The following is a 23,009-nucleotide window of genomic DNA, read 5'->3' as shown; positions in this document are numbered from 1 at the left end:
ATCTCGTCCTCTGTCGTCCCCTTCTCCTTATGCCTTCAATCTTTCCCAACATCAGGGTCTTTCCCAGGGAATCTTCTTGCCACCTCATTTTTGACCACATCCAACTTACCAAGGTTCATGGTTCTTACATTCCAGGTTCCTATGCAATATTTTTCTTTACAGCATTGGACTTTCCTTTCGCTTCCATGCATATCTGCAACTGAGCGTCCTTTCGGCTTTGGCCCAGCCACTTCATCAGCTCTGAATCTACTTGTACTTGTCCTCCACTCTTCCTCAGTAGCATGTTGGACACCTTCCGACCTGAGGGGCTCATCTTCCAGCGTCATAAGTTTTATATGCCTGTTGTCTTTGTCCATGGAGATTTCTTGGCAGGGAAACTGGAGTGGCTTGCCGGTTCCTGCTCCAGGTGGATCACATTTGGTCAAAACTCTCCACTATGACCTGTCCATCTTGGGTGGCCCTGCACGGCATAGCTCATAGCTTCTCTGAGTTATTCAAGCCCTTTCGCCACGGCAAGGCAGTGATCCATGAAGGGTGTGTGTGTGTTGGAATAGGATGTCTCCATTTTCATTGGAGAAGTGTTGGAGGGTATGAGTTCCCCATTGCAGGCAGTTGCCCTCCAACTCAAGGAGGACAGCAGAGATAGCAACCCTGGGAGTGGGGGAGCTAGCATGCCATACTCATGTGTTCTGCTTACTCATGAGTATAATACTTGAGTAGGGCTTTTTTTCATTGTGTCACGAAAAATAATTTGGTATGACTACCTCATTGGTAGGTAGTCACTGAAAGTACATATTTTGGGTGCTTCGTGAAACCCTGGAGTGTTGGATCAGGAAATCCTGGCCTCAGATCCCATTTAATCATGAAAGTCACCTTGGCCTCTGGAATAAATACCCTACATTTAAAGTGTGCAGCTTCTCCTCACCCATGGGCATAGCTAAGGGGGGGCAGGGAGGGGCAGCTGCCCCCTAAATCAATAAAAATACATAGCAAACTGAGGTTCTGCTCCCCCCACCAATAAAAATCCTGGTTACGCCCATGTAAAAGGTAAAGGTAAAGGGACCCCTGACCATTAGGTCCAGTCGTGGCCGACTCTGGGGTTGCGGCGCTCATCTCACTTTATTGGCCGAGGGAGCCAGCGTACAGCTTCCGGGTCATGTGGCCAGCATGACTAAGCTGCTTTTGGCGAACCAGAGCAGCACATGGAAATGCCATTTACCTTCCTGCCGGAGCGGTACCTATTTATCTACTTGCACTTTGATGTGCTTTCGAACTGCTAGGTGGGCAGGAGTACACCCCGCTAAGTGGCCCATGTACACCCGCCAAAGAATCCTATGAACTGAACTACAGAAAATTGTAGTTCTGTGAGGGGTAAACTATCTAATCCCAGATATGAGGAGTATTTGGCGGAAATGCTTTAAATGGGTGGTGTGCTTTCAGATCCGTGGCCTTGAGTTCCCCCATCTCTGTTCTATAGCATGAATTTTGAGTTCTGAGTCACATTTTCTGCAGAAAGGTCCTGTAATTTATCTAACGGAGAAAATGACTCCCTGCCATTGCATACTCTACCATTTCCAGCTTGTGGCCACACGGTGCTTTTAGTTTTGCAGAGGATATGCCAAGTCGTATAAGACTATAGAGTAGCTATGAAATAATAATGAACTTCTTTTATTGGGAACACAAAGTATTTTTGCTTTGTTTACGCAGAGATAGATCACTTTGAATTGGACGCTTTCTGATCTCTCAGCGTTCTTCATCGCCAACAGCTTCTTGTTAGAAAACTTGCTTTTCCTAAGAATTTTACTCTCCCATACACAGCTTTAAAGCAACGTGGTATCTTAGGAGTCGTATTAGTGTTAGGGATGCAGGTGGTGCTGTGGTCTAAACCAGAGCCTCTTCGGCTTGCTGATCTAAAGGGTCCTGAAGGTAATGGGAAGAAGAAGAGGAGGAGGAGGAGGAGGAGGAGGAAGAGTTTGGATTTTATATCCTGCTTTATCACTACCTGAAGGAGTCTCAAAGCGGCTAACAATCTCCTTTTCCTTCCTCCCCCACAACAAACACTCTGTGAGGTGAGTGGGACTGAGAGACTTCAGAGAAGTCTGACTAGCCCAAGGTCACCCAGCAGCTGCATGTGGAGGAGCGAGGAAGCGAACCTGGTTCCCCAGATTATGAGTCCACTGCTCTTAACCACTATACCACACTGGCTTTCCCTTTATATGGGGCCCTTTATATGTCCAGTTGTCCTTTGTCAACAACAAATTGCCACTGTTTTTTGGTGTTGAATGTATGCTCTATGGTAATTTATGGACCTAATTGGTATCTAAAGCCATTTGCACATAACAAATAGAAGCCTACACAACAAAACACTGTTGCTGCATGTAGGTTTTGTTTTATTTGTTTTATATCTTATATTTTGTATATCCAGTTTTTTTTTCCTTTAGTGTTTTTTTTGGGGGGGGGACCCAAGAGAGTGGGACCCTAAGCTATAGCTTGTTTAGCTTATATGTAAATCCAGCACTGCTTGGACCCAGGCTGAACGAAAGCATCAGCCCCTGTAGGATATAAGCAGTTGGCTTTTCTCCCAGAGGTTGTGTGAATCAGCCTCTTTAGTGAGAGGACGGTGTGGGTGGAAAGGCAGGAAGTAACAATGCCTTCTATTTACGAGGTGAAGTGACAGGTAAAATGACAGGTGATATTCCCCCATAGAGATCTGACCTTCACTTCTGCTACCTGCCTCTGCCCACTGCTTCCTAGAGAGGAGGGGGAAATATTTTGAAGGGAAGCCCGCAACTGCCGGCTAATTTCCTTACTGAACCCCACTGTTAATTTATTTTTTAAAAAGTGTGGGCAATGAGTCCCATAACCTGGCATTTTTAAAAACCCCATGTTTGATCATACTTTCTTTTCCCCCAAAATCAGTTGCCCCCACTGTTTTCTAGTGGGTTTTTTTTGGGGGGGGGGGGGAGACATCTCCATAACTAGAATATTAATCTGCCTGTGATTTTCTCTCTCTTCGAGTTATTATAGCTAGTTTTTCTGTATGAATCATATGTTGACTCGCCTAGCTGACTAACCATCCTGACCACTGTTGACGTCTTAAGTCGAAAGCATAAATCCACTCATTTTGTTCTGCCGGTGCATGATTCATTTAAAAATAAAGAAAAATAAAAGTAATGTTTCCACTGTATTTAATTGCAGATTGTCAAAAGGTATTCATACAGGAAATTATTAATCTGATGACTGATGATTAATGAATGGCTTAAAAGGCAGATGTACCTGGGGAGCAATAGCTATAACTACTGAGGCTTTGTTTTAACATTTGAAAGGGGTTTTCCGGAAGATGGGGGAGTGGTTATAAAAAGCTTTAAACTACATTTGTGCCATCTATTTCCATTGCTATCCGCTGCAAATAGATTTCAATCAGTACAAGTAGTGCAAGTGACAAGATTAATCTTTTCCCATATGCTCAAGTTGTATACTTGCAATGGATCTGCCTAGCATCTATATGCAAATTATTGGTTTATTTCTGCAAACGGCCACCAGGATTGTGCAGGGCTGCATCTGATCAGGCTTCACTGCCTTGACGCTGGCACAAAAGCAAAATGGAAGTTTTCGCACCATCTGTAAACCCAGACCTGTAATTGCTGATGTGCTGGTGGAGCACCGCCACTGCTTGGGCATAAATGTGACATGCTAGGTACGATAGGAAGGTATAAAGGTAAAGGACACCTGGATGGATGTCCAATCAAAAGCAACTATGGGGTTGCGGTGCTTATCTCACTTTCAGGCGGAGGAAGCCAGCATTTGTCCACAGATGGCTATCCAGGTCATGTGCCCAGCATGACTAAACTGCTTCTGGTGCAACAGAACACTGTGATGGAAGTCAGAGCGCACGGAAACACCGTTTACCTTCCTGCAACAGTGGTACCTATTTATCTCCTTGCACTGGCATGCTTTTGAACTGCTAGGTTGGCAGAAGCTGGGACAGAGCAACGGGAGCTCACCCCATCGCAGGGATTCGAACTGCTGACCTTCAGATCAGCATGCCCAAGAGGCTCAGTGGGTTTAGATCATGGCACCACCTGCATCCCGGCTTAGGAAGAGGAGGCATGGGCACCACATTACTTGAAGATGGCGCCCACAGGGCCAAACAACACATTTTTATACTAAATGTGCAGCTGGGTCTATTTTTTTTCTTTGCTTAATACAGGCAACCTTCAGCCCTCCAGATGTTTTGGCCTACAACTCCCATGACCCCTCGCTAACAGGACCAGTGGTCAGGGATGATGGGAGTTGTAGTCCAAAACATCTGGAGGGCTGAAGGTTGCCTATGCCTGGCTTAACTACAGGAGTTGGGGAATGTCAGGGACTGGGCAGAGGAGGATGAGTGGTGGAGACTGCTTCCCCATTCTGACCCTTCCAGGGGGGAGGAAGAGGAAGACAGTATAGATTTACAACAGAGATTTGCAAGAGGTCACAACTCAGAGGTAGATGAAGGGAAAAGTTGGGAAATCACGGGAGAGGAGGAGCCCACACTGAATGCTCTTCCTGGTGTAAACACACAATCCGTGCCATTCCATATCCAGGCGAACGGCACCACAGGAAACTAGTTTGTCACAAATAAATACTGTGCCTAAACTCTGCATGCTGGTACACTGTTTACATTTTTGCTTTGGGTGCGTCTCCGTACCAGTGCTGCTCAGGGTGCTGAAAGCCTGACACATCTGTCACTCCTCTTTAAATGTCACAAATGTTGCCTTCTCGCCATAATATTCCTGCTTAGAGTGCCAGGCAAAGAGCTATGGAGATGCAGGTTAATTCTGTGTCCAGGGCAGCTGTCTACCAGCTCCATCTGGTACGCGGCTAAGACCCTACCTGCTTGCGCACTCTCTCGCCAGAGTAGTACATGCCCTGGTGAACTCCTGTCATGTAATTGATCTTGACGAATTAAGTAACTGAATACAGAAGAAATCTCATCTGTTTAAAGCCTTGGTTTTTGAGCAGCTGAGGCATTGAACAAACTGAAAGCTGCTGGATGAGAGCGGGCCTTTTCTGCAATGGCACCAACCACAAGCAACCTCCATACAATTCAAAAGACATAAACCGTGATGTGTTTTCAATACTCATTAAAAATATACTGGTTTGTTCAGGCGTCCCTTGACTGTTTATATTTAGGTTGCTCTGATTCGTATTTTGTTTTAGTATTTTGATTCTGCCTTTTTGTCGATGGTGGGTTTTTCCATTTGCTTTACATTCTAGACTTGTGATTTTACGGTGTTCATTCTATCTGTGTCAGTCTATAACAGGGATTCCCAAACTTGGGTCTCCAGCTGCTGTTGTACTACAATTCCCACCATCCCTGACCACTGATCCTGCAAGCTGGGGATGATGGGAGTTGTAGTCAATCTGGAGACCCAAGTTTGGGAAACTTTGGTGTGTAAGTTGATTAAATTAACTAATTGCTTCTTATCAATGGGGAAAAAGGAAACAGCAGATTTATTTCCAATTAATAATCTTTTGGGTGTGTTGCTTTGTATTTTGTGGTGGAGACTTTCTCTAAATACATGCTAAAGTTCTTTATATCCCCTGTGAGTAGCATAACCTTGCAAGGAGTTCCTAATGATAGCTTTGGTTGGAGCGCTGTGTAAGATTTCTGTTGCTTTCTCTGGTTGGGAGCCTGTTAACGCTCAATCTTCATGGAACGTTCTGGCAACTGTTCTATTCAGCCATTTTATTTTGTTTTGCGGGCGAGATTTTGCTCCGTCAGCATGAGGGCGAGGATGAAGTTTTACATTAATCTCTCCCCCTACTGTGAACCAAGAATTATATATGAAAGGGTGAAACACGTGACAGGGATTTGACAGCTTTCTGCTGCTTCCTTCTGCTTTTCCTGCTGACATGACTAAGACAAAAGGCAGTGTCGAAAGAAGCTCGAGAAGAAAGGAACAATGCAGAGGTTTGTCAGGAGTTGCAGTTATTACCAGGGCGCAGCAGGGGATTTGTTAAAACTTACTCATGAAAAATAACACGGAAATTGGCCTATTATCGCCCTGCACAGGATTCTGCACATATCTGGCCCATTTCCTCTCTGTTTATGTTGCAAAACGCAGGGTCAACTGGTTGGGTAGTTCCATCCAGTTACAATGCAGGCAGGTTTTTATGGCTGAGTTTCTATGACTAATATAGGGTGGGTAACCTCTCAGATTCACAACTAGGAAAGATGGTGCCAGAAACAATACAAAACAATGCAGAACGGTTTATCTCCGCTGCTATGATCCGCACCTCTAAGCAGATGTGCTCAGCTGTTCAATTTGGCTTAGAAAGTTGGTGTAAGACAAAGCCACTTCTGAGCTCAGGAGGGGGTAGTGTTGTGGGCTTCACGGCCCCAACACGTGCGCGGAGGCTGGCTTCCAGCCCCGCACGATCAGGGGAATCCTCGGGCCGCGTCATCCCCTGGCCAGCCAATCAGCTGGCTCAGGGGGTGTGGCTTGCCTCATTTAAGGCAAGCGCAGCCCGCGATCTACCTCTTTGGCCACTCAGCTTCTTAGGTTTCCCGCCTGCCCACCCTTCAAGGTTCCCCTTCTGACCTTGCTATGGTTGCCCTTAAGGGGCCTTGTAGGGATTTTTTCCACTTGGCAAATTGGCACCGGCCATTTGGTTTTTCGCCTACCTCGTAGCAAATCGTCACAACTTCTTTGGTTTTGGCCGTTAGGCATTGGTAGGGGTATTGTTGTGTAGATGTGTTGGGGGGGGGAGGAGCGCCATCACCTCCCCCAAATATTGAAGGGTAGTTGTAAAGGATTCCGGGGGGCGTGGCCTCGTCCGAAGCCTATGGAGGCCAGGGCCTAAAGCGCCCCCCCCAAGCGGTGACCCCGGGGGAGTCCCTAGTTGATGTGCATCAGCAGGGCTCCCCCTGCTGGTGGTAACCCTTCCCGGTCTTCAAGCAAACAGGCTGAAGCCAGATAGTCAGATAGGACCGATGCCTAAGCCAATACCGCTCTTTACCTGTAACCAATAAAGTTGTGGCCAATTTTAGCCCATTAACCTAAAATAATTGTGCCACATGTCGTTATTCCTACTGGTGGGAGGCGGGAACTCGCCACGCAACAGATCCATGCAGTGTCAACAGTTCCAAAGCCTAACTCTATTGAAGCCAATTCCAAGATTCCCATTGGTTGGAATGATGTTGGATTGAACTCCTCCTTTGTTTTGTTAGAAGGTTTGGGGCTGAAGCTAAACACACTGCCCTAATATAAATGAGGACGTCGCTCATTGGTAGGGCTGCCGTCCGTCCCGATTTTCTTGGACACATCCGGGAAATGGGCAGCATTTTGGCATCTGGCAAAGCCTTGGAAGATGTTGGGATCCGTTTTGTGGCAAACTAGATAATCCATGAATTACCGTTTTCTTACTCTTGTTAATTAGATCTACAGCCAAAAGCCCTTGATTTACACTTGATAGCTGTTCAGAAATGTTGTGCGTAGTTTGGATTGTAATTAACAATGTAGTTTTGCTAATAAAAGAAGTAGCTTTTGGGAAGAAGATGAAGGCTGAAGGGGTATAATTAGGATAAAGGATTATTGCAGAATTCTCTGTATCAAGTAGAACAAGGCAGATAATAGCTCAGTTTTACTGAACGAACAAATACAAGGGAATGAGTCCAGCAGATTACAGCTGCCTCCCCCTTTTCAGGATTTTTAAGGAAGGCTCATATATGAAAAACTACTGTAAATTAGCACTGACATTTCAAGAGATTCTTGGCTTATATACATACATAAAAGCCTAGTTGAAGGTGCCAGGCCATTTGGAATGGGACAAGCTGGAGGAAGTAGCTGCCTCAATTAATATGATTGTTTTGATGGAGGAGTGAAAGTCAACACATATAAAGGCACTTTGGTATTATATATTATAACTAAACATTTGCAACTGTTCAAGGCAAACTATGTATGTAGTCAGAATCAGATAGTAGCACAACGGTATCTCTGACTATTGTGCACACCAACTGACTGCAAAAGTGACAGGAAAGTGTTGGTGCCAGGATCTCGCCCACTGTGCTGATTTTTCTCAGCATGGCGCAGATTTCCTTTTTCAAGGAGTGGGAGGCATTTATATGCCTGCCCATCACCACATGTGGAGATAAAAACAACCGTGGGATTGATTCCAAAGGTAGCTTGGAGAAAAGGTATTCCAGTTCCGTTCAGTTGTACTGAACTCCAAAACAATGCCGATGACTTAATGTGAACCATCTTGGGCAGCCCTTGGGATGGAGAACTGATCTTTCTTGCTTTCTCTTTTGCCTTTTGCAGGCATAATGGGGAAACAGAATAGCAAACTGGCTCCTGAAGTAATGGAGGATCTGGTGAAAAGCACAGAGTTTAATGAACATGAACTCAAACAGTGGTACAAAGGGTTTCTAAAGGATTGCCCTAGTGGGAGACTGAACCTTGAGGAGTTCCAACAGCTTTATGTAAAGGTAAGTTTCTTTCTTTCTTTCTTTCTTTCTTTCTTTCTTTCTTTCTTTCTGCATGGCGACTCTAAATGTGACACTGCAACCGCTCAGAAGGTCGGCGACGGGGTGAGCTCCTGTTCCTCTGTCCCAGCTCCTGCCAACCTAGCAGTTCGAAAGCATGCCAGTGCAAGTAGATAAATAGGTACTGCTGTGGCGGGAAGGTAAACAGTGTTTCCGTGTGCTCTGGTTTCCATCATGGTGTCTCATTGTGCCAGAAGTGGTTTACTCATGCTGGCAACATGACCCAGAAAAATGTCTGTGGATAAATGCCGGCTCCCTCAGCCTGAAAGCGAGATGTGCGCCGCAACCCCATAGTTGCCTTTGACTGGATTTAACCATCCGGGGTCCTTTACCCTGTTTTCCCTTTTCTTTTAAAGTAACTGTTTTCCTGCCCCGGAAGGAGTGTGGCGAGCGTTTATGCACTGCAGCTGACACACTAACTGTGTCGCGACACACAGTTTATAAAGCTCTGCCCTAGCAACATTTGGTTTTCCGGAAGGGAATTGTCTTCCTGTGGTTCTACAACCTTTTGCTCTCTTGTTCCTAAGAGTTAACACGGAGATCTCCTCAGCCAATGTGCCCAGCTGACACTAGCACTTCTTCAAGAGCACTTGGACATCATTCGTGATGAGTGACACAAGTTGGCATCTGCACTCACCACGCTGTTTTGTGACCTTTCTGTGTTGGATTTCAATTTCTTTAGCAGCTGTGCCATTCGAGTGCACAACAACTTGTGTTGTGCCCTTTTCTTTTTTAAGTGGTGACAAGACACACAACACCTTCCCCCATTTTGGAAATGCTTTGTTGACTCCCTAGCCCTCAGGTTTGTTCACTCTCCTGTCATTATTGAAATGCACATCTCCCCTTATTTTATTTTTTAAAGAGGGAAGCACAAACCTATCAATTCTCTACATTGAGGCTATCGCCTGTTAAAAATTGTTAGAGCTATGATATCCTGCCGTCGTATTGAGACTCACATGCATATAGCGCTAGGTGGAAAATCCAGGTTTTATAATGATAATTATCTGTTTCAGTGTTTCCCAAACTTGGGTCTACAGCTGTTTTGGGACTCCAGTTCCCATCATCCTTGCTAACTAGGGATGATGACAGTTGTAGTCCAGAAACAGCTGGAGGCCCAAGTGTGGGAAACACTGAAATAGAGAACCCTTAGACCTGTGGCTACCTCAGTGTTTTGGGGGCCTCAATTTCCCATAAGCCCCATGCGGCATGACCCAGTCATGGTAGCAAACTCCCCAGAGTTAGTCTCTTGCATCAGATACTAAGAGTTTTGTGGCATCTTAAAGACAAAGTGACTTGTTGAAAAATGAACTGTTGATGTCGGCCTTGACTGGCAAAATCTTACGTGGTAATAAAATGGGTTCATCTTTTTTATTATGATAATTATTTACATATATATATATATATTTATAACATAACAAAGAATAATAACAAGTGTGACATAAAATAAAAGCAGATACAGTGGTACCTTGGGTTACATACGCTTCAGGTTACATACGCTTCAGGTTACACACTCCGCTAACCCAGAAATAGTGCTTCAGGTTAAGAACTTTGCTTCAGGATAAGAACAGAAACCGTGCTCCGGTGGCACAGCGGCAGCGGGAGGCCCCATTAGCTAAAGTGGTGCTTCAGGTTAAGAACAGTTTCAGGTTAAGTACAGACCTCCGGAACAAATTAAGTACTTAACCCGAGGTACCACTGTACTGCTTAGTTCTGTCTGTCTTTAGCTTGCCAGCAGACTCTTTGTAACTTTGCCGCAACAGATTTAGCACTGACCATCACGGAAGACCGATAAGACTATTTGGTTACACTTAATTGTAACCAAAGATCTCAGTTGGAGTTGTGACATTTGACTGCAGTGTGGAGGAAAACCTGAGGAAATGTTAGGAGCAAAGTTGAAGTTAGACTAGAGTTTTGCAGCGAAGTGTGTTATGACAGGGCAGTCAAGGATAGCTTGGCTGAAATAAGGTTCCCCTAGGAGAATCTAGATAAGATTACAGTGGTGCCCCGCAAGACGAATGCCTCGCAAGACGGAAAACCCGCAAGATGAAAGGGTTTTCCATCTGCAGAGGAGCTTCGCAAGACGAATTTCCATATGGGCTTGCTTCGCAAGACGAAAATTGACGGAAAATGTTGAGTTTTTTTTGCTCCAAAACCCCTTTTTCTGAATCGCTAAGCTGCTAAAAGCATTTTAGCAGCAAAACCGCTAATCCCCCAAGCCTTAAAAAGCCGTTTTTAGCCCTTAAAGTGCCAATAGCGCTAATAGGGCTAATCCGTCAATGGGCTTGCTTCGCAAGACGAAAAAACCGCAAGACGAAAAGACTCCCGGAACGGATTCTTTTCGTCTTGCGAGGCACCACTGTAGCCTCAAAAAGCTACTGTACTCCAGAGAGGGTGGTAATATTGCAGCTTATGGAGAACCATGTTCCTGATTTTTTTGGTAGGCCCCTGAAGACCACAAAGAAGAGACCAAGCATAGCTGCCAATCTTACGACTTCTAACCATTTCCCCCTGACTGCTTTGAGAACTGGAAATGAGAGCTATGATAAACACTTGGTTCTGTATCATGGATTAGAGATATAGTTGGGACTGTTTTTCTGAGGTTCATGATAACATTTGATAGTCTGTCAGCAATTAATGCTTGCAAACATCTCAGGAGAAGGTTGCTGGAACTTTATCTGAACTTATCTTTAGACACTTGCTTAAACATTTCATAAACTCTATTTAATGTTAACAACTACTCATGGGGGTATGTAGGATCTGACCTTTCTACACACGCGTCTTATCACTTTTTGTCTTATCTCTTCAAATATCCCTGAAGCTGCACTCCATAGAGCTTCGTATATGAGTCTTTATGCCAATCCATCCTTTTAAACAGTTTGCTGAAGGCCACTCAGTGACCTCGTGGGCTTCTTTTTCACATTGTTTGATAGCAGTCCATGTCCTTGCATAGACTAAACCAGACCAATAAGCATTTTGTCTGTCTTCAAAATATTTCTGTAATGCATAATTCCAACAACTTGTCCCCCTCCTCAAATGCCAAGTTGGATGTGTGGGATGTGCAGAATCCCTTGTAAGCTTTTTAAAAAAATACTTACCTACCCACCGGCTGATTGACAGTGTTTCAAATGAATATTTTTTAAAAAATAAAATATCACACATTAAATTTATGGCCTTTGTGCAAGTTGCCCTTTCCAGTAGGTAATAGGAACACAGAAGAGGACTGGAGCTCTAGACCAAGAATAGACCTATGCCCCTCCCAGATGTGTCCATTATCCCTAATCATGGGTGGATCTACAGCTATAAATAAGTCAGAAATTAAATCGTTATAACAAAAGGAAAAAAATGCTATCGAAAACCACTTAATATTTTTTTTGCTCCCTGCTGCCATCTGGTGCTGCATGTTTATAATGCATTCAAAACACTGTTTCTTGACTAATGTAGCTGAGTCCCACAAATGGCCGGTGGGGCTGAGTTACAACATCTAGACAGTTTCAGGTTCCCCATCCCTGCTCTAGACAGTGGCCCTAAAACTCAACTCCCATCTTTATGGCAAGATCAGTAGTAGCTGGTGAGATGACATGGGTTTGGTTTTGTTCCTCTCCCGGTTTCCCAACATAGTGGGCTACTGATGCTTAATGAGATGGGGAGTGGATGAGGTGCAGGCAGCTCCAGCTGCCGGTCTAATGGTCCAACGCCCAGCTCTTTTCCCTCTTGGTAGACGCCAGCGCCCCATTATGTTGGGAAGCTAGGAGAGCATCACTGCCCATTACTAGGCAAGATACATCTCCCATTGACTCACATAGCTGTCTCTTTCCATATAGGGATGCGGGTGGTGCTGTGGTCTAAACCACTGAGCCTCTTGGGCTTGCCGATCAGATTGTCGGCGGTTCGAATCCCCCAACGGGGTGAGCTCCTGTTGCTCTGTCCTAGCTCCTGCCAACCTAGCAATTCGAAAGCACACCAGTGCAAGTCGATAAATAGGTACCTTTGCAGCGGGAAAGTAAATGGCATTTCCGTGTGCTCTGGTTTCCGTCACGGTGTTTTGTTGTGCCAGAAGTGGTTTAGTCATGTTGGCCACATAACCCAGGAAGCTGTCTGTGGACAAACGCCGGTTCCCTCGGCTTGAAAGCTAGATGAGGACTGCAACCCCCTAGTCGCCTTTGACTGGCCTTAGCTGTCCAGGGGTCCTTTACCTTTACCTCTGCCCATATCGTTTTGTAGTTGTGTACATGGTATGCATGAGAACGATGCACTTACTCATCCAATATGAAGCTGGAGAGATGAAGGGGAGGGAGCATTGAAAGCATTCTCCCCAGAATGCGTGCTTTCATAATAAAAATTCTGCCAGTTCTGTAAAGGGATAAGTTAAGCTGACAGATAGCACCCATGATCACCCTGTGAGCTTCATAGCAAATGGGGATTTTAATCTGGGTTTCTTTTGGAAAGACAGCACATCTGGAAAAACAACAACAAGCAGTCCTTCAAAACTAAAGTCACAGAGAGAAGATTGTGCTTTCCTGTTCAGCTCAACACAACTTAAATGTGCCTCACACTGGTCCGGTTACACCCAAAGGGAACACAAAGTTAATCAAGCCGTGAGCCTTTTCACTGGCAGTTTGCTACTGAATCTCTGAAAGTGCTGTTATGTAGCGAAAAAAGGTAATCTGAGTTCTTACAACCCAGCAATTTTTCATAAAGGATGCATTGTTGGCAATGCAACATTTTGCATTGCCTTTCCTCAGCTTCCTGTAACGCTTCTGTTGTCACTATGAATACACCTCCTCCACACTTGCACTATGAAAAGAGCGTGTTGCGCCAAACACTCCCTTGCATAGTAGGCAGGAAGCGTTGCTTGTGACCTCGCGACTCTTACGGGAGCCAGGAATGTGTTGTGCCTCCTGCCACGCTTGCTAAAATGATTCATATTTAGGCCCAAATCTTCCCGTGGGGCAAGAACCAGGGGCAGGCCCTCCAGAATCTCATATCTTCATTTCCTAACAGTTCAGATTTTTTGTATGGGTTAGGGGCGTTCGCAAAGGGGGGGGCACAATATTCAGAGTCAGTGATACTTCTTCGTGTACCGGGTACAACAACAATAACTTCTTCTTCTTCTTCTTCTTCTTCTTCTTCTTCTTCTTCTTCTTCTTCTTCTTCTTCTTCTTCTTCTCAATACTGTGCCCATCTGACTGGGTTTCCCCAGCCACACTGGGCAGCTCCCAACAGAATATTAAAAACACGATAAAACAACAAACATTAAAAGCTTCCCTAAACAGGGTTGCCTTCAGATGTCTTCTAAAAGTCAGATAGTTGTTTATTCTCTTGACATCTGATGGGACGGCGTTCCACAGGGAGGGCGAGACTACTGAGAAGGCCCTCTGCCTGGTTCCCTGTAACTTCACTTCTCGCAGTGAGGGAACCACCAGAAGGCCCTTGGAGGTGAATGATGGGGGTGGAGATGCTCCTTCAGGTATCCAGGACCGAGGCCGTTTAGGGCACCAACACTTTGAATTGTGCTCGGAAACGTACTGAGCCTCTTGGGCTTGCCAATCAGAAGGTCAGCGGTTCAAATCCCCTCAATGGGGTGAGCTCCTGTTGCTCTTCACGTACCATAATGAATGGGTCAGAATTTTGCAGAGTTCGCCAAACATTTGCAGTCACCGGCTGCTTTTCACATGTCGTCAGTTTCACACATTACAATGGAGCTGTCTTTTTTCATTTCTCTGGAGTCGTCCCATCCACCCGGCAATCTCTGTTCAGATTCAGTGTGGCACTGAATGCCAGTTGATGGGAGCAATATTAAGAGAGGACTGTGGCCTCAGATGCCTACACGACTTGTGGGATTCTCAGAGGTGCTAGGATGGCCCCAGGCTGTAAAGGTTTCACAACGTTGACCTAGAGTGTGCTTCAATAAAGAGGGAAAAGATTCTCTCCGTTCTCTCTCTCTCTGGCAGTGCCCATCAACTTTGGTGGGGGTGGCACCCTCAAATATTTTATTGGAGGGCCCTGAAGGGAGCTTGCCCCCCAGAAATTGGTTCCTATGTTAATCAGTATAGGAGAACCAATTCCTGCATTTCACTGGTACATCAGAGTCGGTGCTTTTTTTCTAGAAGAAGAGGTGCCAGAACTCACCATGAACGCCTCCCTTATCCTCTTATAATGGCAATGGCGCCCATCTGAGAAGTGCCGTGACTGAGTACCGGAGAGTTCTGGCTGAAAAAAAGCCCTGGTCAGAATTTCCTGCCTCAGTTAATGTGGGAGGCATTCGTGAGCCATTTTCTCCCCACACAAACATTAGCCTGGTTCCTGGAAGTACCTCCTTGTGGTGGTCCTGGGTTTTTTCTACGAGTTACTTGACCAGTATGTGGAGGCATGTTATGGTGGCTTCTCCTCCACTTGAGGCAACTTTGGAAGAAGCGCCTTTCTAATGTTTTCTGTCCATGGCATTCATATCCCACTGTCATTAGCCCAGGCAGATCAACAATGAGCAATTATTCACCGTCACGACCAATTTCTGCCACGCTCTACGCAGTGGTTTTTGTGTGGCATCAAACTGTAGCCAAACACCTTGTGAGTCATCAGTCTAGATACCTTGTGTAATTGCGAAAGGCAGCCGTTGAGATTCAGGTCATGTTTCTGCTAATCATAGATTGAACATTTCCAGCACCTTGGGACATCAACCTTATTTTTTTCCTTCCAACCTGAAGGAAAGCAAATTTCTCTCTTTGTGTTCCATTAGGGTTTGCACGAATTGTCGTCTTTTTGCCAACAGAACCGCAGAGCTCTTCCAACAAACTTGCTGTGCAAATTTGCTGTCTTAATTATATATTTCAAGCGTGACAAAACAGTGAGGGAAACGTTTGTGCTGGAAAATTAAGTTGCCGAAGCTACAAGTGAGAGAACAAAGGGAGTGAACGTGCTGTTTTTCTGGTTGGTGCTAGTGAATTAGGTTGGGTTGTTTCATATGTTTTTACAGAAACCTTCCTGCTTAGGGTGTTTCTAGCTATTTCCATGGCAGAAGCAGGTCTGTTTATGAAAAGTACAGAATATTATTCAGCCTGTCTTCTAAATTTTTTTATTAAAAAGCCGAAATAGCTATATGGAGGTGTTAACACTAAGAGTCTACTTGAGCGTATTGCTGAACTGTTAAAAGCATCAGTGAAAGAAACCAAGTCCATTATTCCTAATACTTTTATTCCTGTAAGACAACATATCGAAGCACATAATAACAGTTCCTTACGTGCGGATCCATTCACACACCCTAAGTGTAGCTTGCCATGATCACTATCTTCTGCGCTCGGGATAAGGAAAATTGTTTGTCCTCCTGGCCAGACTTAGGTTTGTCAGAATGGAGTAAGTTGGTTTTCTGAACCTCTGGTAAGTTCAGGACCTTTCTGGATGGATCAGTGCATGGCCTCTTTCCATGCCAGATCTCGCTGCCTGTAGCGAGGCAGGGCCAGCCCTATCTATAGACAGAATGCCAATCTAGCAGTTCAAAAGCACACCAGTGCAAGTAGATAAATAGGTACCGCTGCAGCAGGAAGGTAAATGGCATTTCCGTGTGCTCTGGTTTCCGTCATGATGTCCTGTTGCGCCAGAACCGGTTTAGTCATGCTGGCCATTTTAGCCATTTCAGCACAGTCCATCAACCTTCATCTGCCAGCTCATGATTTTAACTTTAAACCGGTTTCCGGCAATGTATTACTACATTGCCCACGCCTGCACACATCCACACACGTGATCCAGGAAGACCATACATTTCCCAGTGTACTAGGAGAACTATGTACAGACAGGGCCCTTATGGAGGTAATGGACAGGGCCCTTGTGGAGATAATGGACAGGTCCAAGTGATGCTGGCCCTGCTCCCCATGTTCATTGAATGCCCGAACAGGACTCCTTAATTCTCCGAGGTACGGACTATTCTCCATTCCATTCCTGCTGCCGCTACTGTGCCAGAGTGCGCTTCAACATAGTCAAGCAATTTAGCTGCTTTTGGCAGAGGCCTTCCTGCATCTCACATCGCGTTATTTGTCAGCCACTTGCCCCCAGGCTGTGCACATGGCCCCATTTCTACTTCTGCTGAAAATAACTTGCATGCGGGAGGACTGGGGAAGAGCAGTGCTGCCTGATCTTGCAATGTGACGCACATTGGAGGGCCAGTAGTTTGAAGCCTGGCCTGAATTTGGAACGTTGGGGCAGCATGGGAGGTTCTTCTTGAATCTCTGTGTGAGCAGATGTGGTTATGGGTGGCATCAGAGCCCAGCTAACCTGCCCCTTGCAGCTGAGTTGGGTAGAAGTGATGCTTGACTGGGTCCCAGAACAAGTATACTTGACTGATCCAATTTGTCTGAGATTTGATTATCCCACCTTGCTTGGTGGCCCATAGAAATCTGCAGTAAAGGGTTCCCTTCTAGCAGCTGCTTCAATGACTTGTAGGACAGTAGCAATCTAAGTGGCTGGATGGTTACGTGGGAGCCGGTTGAAGTTAAATCCTTCGAAGACAGAGGTCCTGTGGCTGGGACGGGGCGATATGGGATTGAGGGGGCAACTCCCATCTCTTGCGGGGGTGCAATTAGTGCCAGCACCGTCCGTTAAGAGTTTGGGTGTAATCTTCGATACCTCCCTCTCCATGGAGGTGCAGATTACAGCTATAACAAAGGCGGCATTTTTTCATCTCCGCCAAGCTAAGCAGTTGGCTCCTTACCTCTCTCGCCCTGACCTAGCCACTGTGATCCACGCGACGGTCACCTCCAGACTGGTTTATTGTAACTCGCTCTACGTGGGGCTGCCCTTGAGACTGACCCAGAAAGTCCAGCGGGTGCAGAATGCCGCAGCGAGACTCCTTACGGCGTCTTCACTGTGAGATCACATTCACCCAGTGCTATACCAGCTGCACTGGCTCCCGGTGGAGTACAGGATCAGGTTTAAGGTGCTGGTTTTAACCTTTAAAGCCCTATATGGCTTAGGAACCTTGTACCTACAGGACCGCCTCTCCTTGTATGTCCCATGGAGGACCTTACGGTCTTCAAATAAAAACATCTTGGAGATCCCGGGCCACAGGGAGGTTAGGCTGGCCTCAACTAGAGCCAGGGCTTTTTCGGCTGCGGCTCCAATCTGGTGGAACACTCTTGTCACAAGAGACTAGGGCCCTGCGGGACTTGACATCTTTCCGCAGGGCCTGCAAGACAGAGCTGTTCCCCCAGGCCTTTGGTCAGGGCGCAGCCTGACTCCCTCCTATGGCAATCTTCACAGAACTTTAGCTTAATGGTTGCCATCAATTTGATTTTAATTAATTTTTATAATGAAATGTTTTTAGACTGTTGCACTCTTTTATTGTTGTTAGCCGCCCTGAGCCCGGCTTTGGCTGGGGAGGGCGGGATATAAATAAAATTTATTATTATTATTATTATGAAACAAACCATAATCTCTGCTTTAGTCCAAATCAAAGATTTCAGTTTGTTTCTTTATCGATAAACAATAATCTCTAATCAAGGTTTGTTCCTGACTTACTGAAGGCTTGGATGTGGCCCTAAGCCAGGGTCATGAATTCTTCAAAACCATGACTTCCTGTGATGTACAAACAGGGCCACCTTGTTCATGAGTTTGAGCCTTGAATTGCTTGACCAACCTTGTCTTTGTGTCTTTGTTTTTGATTTCATTTCACCAGTTGTTTGGGTCCCTTGGATGGTACAAGTTGTGGCTGGGCTTGATAGCCAAGTGTTTGTTTATGGTTGCCGGTTGTGAAGTCCCTGCTAGCGCAACAATCTAATTTATTTATTTACAGAAGGAGATTTTTATTCCTGCTCTTCTACGTGCAACTCGAGCGTTGCAGACAGCAATTTAAAATTAAAAATGTCATAAAATACAGCAAAATCATGACATGCATTATTGTATGTGTTTATCAGCACTGGTGTTGCCTGGTAAAGTTGCGTAACTCCAGTTTACATAGGGTGAATTTCTTTTCTTTCTTTCATTGGTTTTCCAAATTATTACAAATCAGTCCAAATCATTTTAATTTAATACAATTTCTTCTTTAAAAAATCAGGTTTCCCACTCCAGTTGCAAACATGTGTCCATTTCTTCCTCATGTTGCCGCTTCATTCTTCTTAAATCTCCTCTTAATCCTTAATTTCTTTTCTTCTTTTACTGGGAGATTCATTTGACAGCTTCTGACAGTTCCCCCTCCCCATCTGCTTTCAAACTTTTCAAGTACTTGTTCCTCGCTCTGCTACAAATCTTGTATATAAGTTCATATATCAAGTTACAGGTAGGTAGCCGTGTTGGTCTGCCGTAGTTGAAACAAAATTTAAAAAAAGTCCTTCCAGTAGCACCTTAGAGACCGACTAAGTTTGTTATTGGTATGAGCTTTTGTGTGCATGCACACTATCTGACGAAGTGTGCATGCACATACCAATAACAAACTTATTTGGTCTCTAAGGTGCTACTGGAAGGATTTTTCGTTTGTTTGTTTCATATATCAAACAATGTTTACATTGCTGGTGCAGCCACAAATTGAGCGAGAGCTTGGGATTTGGCCAGCAGAGTGCTTATTTTAATTTCCCCACTAAGAAATATCATTACAAAAATGAAGGAAGAAGGAGCAGTTTTTCAATAAGATGTCTAGTTGTAACTTAAAGGCTAAATTCCTTTGTAGCATGTGTTTTCATGTGCTAGAGTCCGGTTACTAAGCCGGATCACTGAAACTTTCTGCCTGTGGGGTTTAGCAAAGCTACACTGGAGTTTATCAGAAACAAATTCTTTTTGTACTTGATCTCCTTTATTGAAGGTCCCCAGAATAGTAATTTGCTTCCTTCTTCAGTAGCCTGCATGGCAAATGATATGATAAAATCGCGCTATCAGAAGCTGACACAATTTTGCTCTTGTGCCTGGTGAGAAATGCAAAATTTGGCAGATTAAAAAGAAACTTACTTACATGGATTGTCAGAGTTTCTTGATACTTCCATAATCCCAGAAAACGCTGAGTAAAGGTCATCTCAAAATTTAAGAGTAAAATGGAATAATCCACTAAATTCTAGTTCTAAAGCACTGCCAAAATTCCCTCTGCACCCTTCTTCTTACTTTAATTCAGAGTGCAGTCCTATGCAAACTGGGAGTGTGCTTGCATAGGTTTTGGCTTGTAAAATACATTTGTTTCCCAAAGGCAGCTGATTTGCAAGCTTTGGCTTTTAATTAGAAATGCAAACAATCTTGCAAAGAAGTTTTGCTAAGTTTGAAGTAGGAATCCCATTGAAGAAAAAGAGGGAAGTAACTATCTCCTTGCTTGATTCCTTGCTCCCTTTTATTTCTTCATTTTTTGTGTTTTGAAATGCTAGAACTCACTGATTGACTGCAAAAAGAGAGGATCCAGCCTCTCTTCCCTAACCTCATTTTTTAAAAAATAAAGCTGGATTCCCATCTTGCTACAGTTAAATAATGGAACAAGACTGATTAGTCTTGCGTTTCTGTGCCTTTTGAATGGAGCTAATAGCCATCACAGACAATAGTAAAATTTCCCAGGACTACCGTATTTTTTGCCCCATAAGACACACCCGACCATAAGACGCACCTAGTTTTTAGAGGGGGAATGCAAGAAAAAAAAAAACCTCTTTAAAGGGAGCGCTGAGCAGAGCCTGTATGCACCCCAGGCTCTGCTCAGCGGTCCCTTTCACGAGCCGCATGGAGTGTGTGTGCGGCGCTTGCAGGCTTTTGCTTGCCGGCTCTGCGCAGCAATCCCTCTTGCTGTTCTGGCTTCTGGCTTGGCCGTGCAGCCTGCATTCACTCCATAAGATGCACACACATTTCCCCTTACTTTTTAGGAGGGAAAAGGTGCGTCTTATAGAGTGAAAAATACGGTAGTTGTTGTTGTTTGATTAGCTTCACAGGGCAGCTGACAACTTATCCCCATCCACTCCTCAGAGCAGGGAGGACTTTTCACCAGAATGACCCTGACAGGAGGAATGTCGAAACCTGTCAGTCATGTGGACCTGTAAGCTCCCTAGAAATCACCTTTAACAGGTTTTGAATTGCAATGCTAACTTTTCTAAGCTCTCGCCCCCAAGATTGCAATAGATAGTAAAACAAAGCTTTTGTCGTGGCATGTGATGCTAAGTAAAAGACAAATATTATTTAACATTCCTTGGGCTGTGTTAACCAGGAACAAATAACCAAAAGGTATGTCATTTAAAAAGATCCACCTGTTTCGCTTTCCAATTGTACCTGCATCGAAATCAATCAATCAATAAAAATATCCATTGATCATCCTAGAACACGAGCCCCTTATGAGTAGGCCACGTCAAGGGATAATGATGTGATCTAAATAACTAACAATTATCAGAAATTATGAAGGGACGCGGGTGGCGCTGTGTGTTAAACCACAGAGCCTAGGACTTGGCGATCAGAAGGTTGGCGGTTCGAATCCCTGCGATGGGGTGAGCTCCCGTTGCTCAGTCCCTGCTCCTGCCGACCTAGCAGTTCAAAAGCACATCAAAGTGCAAGTAGATAAATAGGTACTGCTCTGGCAGGAAGGTAAACGGCGTTTCCATGCTCTGCTCTGGTTTGCCAGAAGCAGCTTAGTCATGCTGGCCACATGACCCGGAAGCTGTACGCCGGCTCCCTCAGCCAATAAAGCAAGATGAGCGCCGCAGCCCCAGAGTCGGCCACGACTGGACCTAATGGTCAGGGGTCCCTTTACCTTTACCTATCAGAAATTATAGCAGAAAACTCTTCCCCAAGCAGGCATGTTTTTTCCACAGCTGTGGAGAGGTTGAATAATATCACCTGTTGGCTCAGGAATAAATCCAAATCCAGTGTTTTTCTTTGTTGTTGTTTTTTGTTAATACAGCTGGTGATATAAGTGAAATATTTGGGTAACTGGAAGTTGCTGTTGTTGGTATTCATCTGTCTCGAGAGACAATGGAGTGTGCCTCCGGGGGTGAAGCCAAACTGCTGAAGAATCACAGCGCCTTTTGTGGCTGCAGAAACCAGTAACTCTTAACTGCTGCCTCCCGCATTGTTTTTGCTGAGTTAGCAGCACGATAAGTGACCTCTCTAGGGCACAAGCCTTGGCAGTGAGGTCTTGGGCTGCCCAGGCAACAAGATCCCCCTCTCAGCTATAAAACTGCAGGAGAATGAGATGTTGCCTCATCTCTTCAGTGTGTTGTTCTACATCCTACCAGATATTGAATTGACTGAGAAAAGATTTCTCTCTCTCTTTGGCGATCAGTCATAGCCAAGTAAGATTGTCTTCCATGAATACGGTATTAGCGCCATGTCCATAAGTGACTGTGGAGGCCAATTCTGGATCTACTCGTCCTTCCACAGTGGGGACATAGGTTTCCAGGTGGGAGTTGATTACGGTGTGGATTTGCCAAGCGTGCCTTCCTCTTTAGCACGTTTCTCCCTTGCGTCCTGAGTTCGAGTGTCTTCAAAGCCCATGACACCTTTGGGAAAGGCTGTTCTCCAACTGGAGCGCTCGCAGGCCAGTGTTTCCCAGTTTTCAGTGTTTATACTACATTTTTTTAAGATTTGACTTGAGAAAGTCTTTAAACCTCTTTTGTTGACCACCAGCATTACACTTTCCATTTTTAAGTTTGGAATAGAGTAGTTGCTTTGGAAGATGATCATCAGGCATCCGTACAACATGATATTGAATTGACTGAGATACCAGATATTGAATTGACTGAGAAAAGATTTATCCCCATAGAGTCTATACAAGATACAGCTTTAAACGGGCCAGCACTCAACATTTGAGGCCTCATAACAACATTTGAATCCTCGTGTCAAAACTGTGGTTAGTTTAAAGCTTCAACCAGGACTTATAGAAACAAGCCAAAATCAAAATATGTTTACAGATCTTGGTTTGTTTCAGTATACCATGGTTTAAACCAGATTTCCCCTCAAGCTGGTGCCCTCCAGTGATTTGTACTGTAGGAAAATGGTTGCTTATGCATATTGGCATGGAAAGAAGTTTCTTCTTACAGGACAAAGCAAGATGCTGCTTGGGGGATGGACAACGCGTGAACAGTTCATGCCAATGTAGCGATTGGTCTGTGTAACACGATCTGAGGGGGCGTGATGTACTGTACATTCTTTTATCTGCTAGCTGAGAGATTGTTGCAGGACTTTTGCAGAGAGACTCCTGCAGAGACTTCAATAAAGGTGGGCAGCAGCTTTTGAGCTGTGTGAGAGAGAGCCCTTAAAAATCCAGCTTGGTGTGTGAGATTCTTTTCAAGCTAACTTGGTGAAAAACTGCCTCATCCCAGAGAAGACGAGCTGGTTCTCGTCATTTGGTGCCCCGTGTGACTGACTTCGGACTTCACGTTGCTTCTCAGCGCTCACCTACGCCCGGCAAGGGTTCCAGACGCGTCCTTCATCCGTTCTTCTTCGGATCCCAGGTGAGAGCGCTCCCTTACGTTCTGCTATCATGGGGCAGTCCCTTTCACCACCACAAAAGAAATTTTTTGATGAACTTAAGTTTCTCCTT

At 44.9% G+C, this 23,009-nt stretch overlaps 2 protein-coding genes across 2 annotated transcripts in view; both read left to right on the top strand.

Moving 5' to 3' along the window:
- Positions 1-23,009, top strand: part of KCNS3 (potassium voltage-gated channel modifier subfamily S member 3) — a 442,125-nt gene that overhangs the window by 215,789 nt on the left and 203,327 nt on the right. The gene's annotated exons all lie outside the window — the stretch shown is intronic.
- The window catches only part of VSNL1 (visinin like 1), a 101,324-nt gene that overhangs the window by 37,484 nt on the left and 40,831 nt on the right, over positions 1-23,009 (top strand). Inside the window, exon 2 of the mRNA XM_083431860.1 lies at positions 8,307-8,473. Within this exon, the coding sequence (XP_083287986.1) occupies positions 8,312-8,473 (162 nt within the window). The 5' untranslated portion in view covers positions 8,307-8,311. The remainder of the gene's footprint in view (positions 1-8,306; positions 8,474-23,009) is intronic.

Source organism: Podarcis tiliguerta (genome assembly GCF_965153285.1).
Source record: "Podarcis tiliguerta genome assembly, chromosome: 3".
NCBI classification, from domain to species: Eukaryota; Metazoa; Chordata; class Lepidosauria; order Squamata; family Lacertidae; genus Podarcis; species Podarcis tiliguerta.
This window is presented reverse-complemented; position numbering and strand designations above follow the sequence as displayed.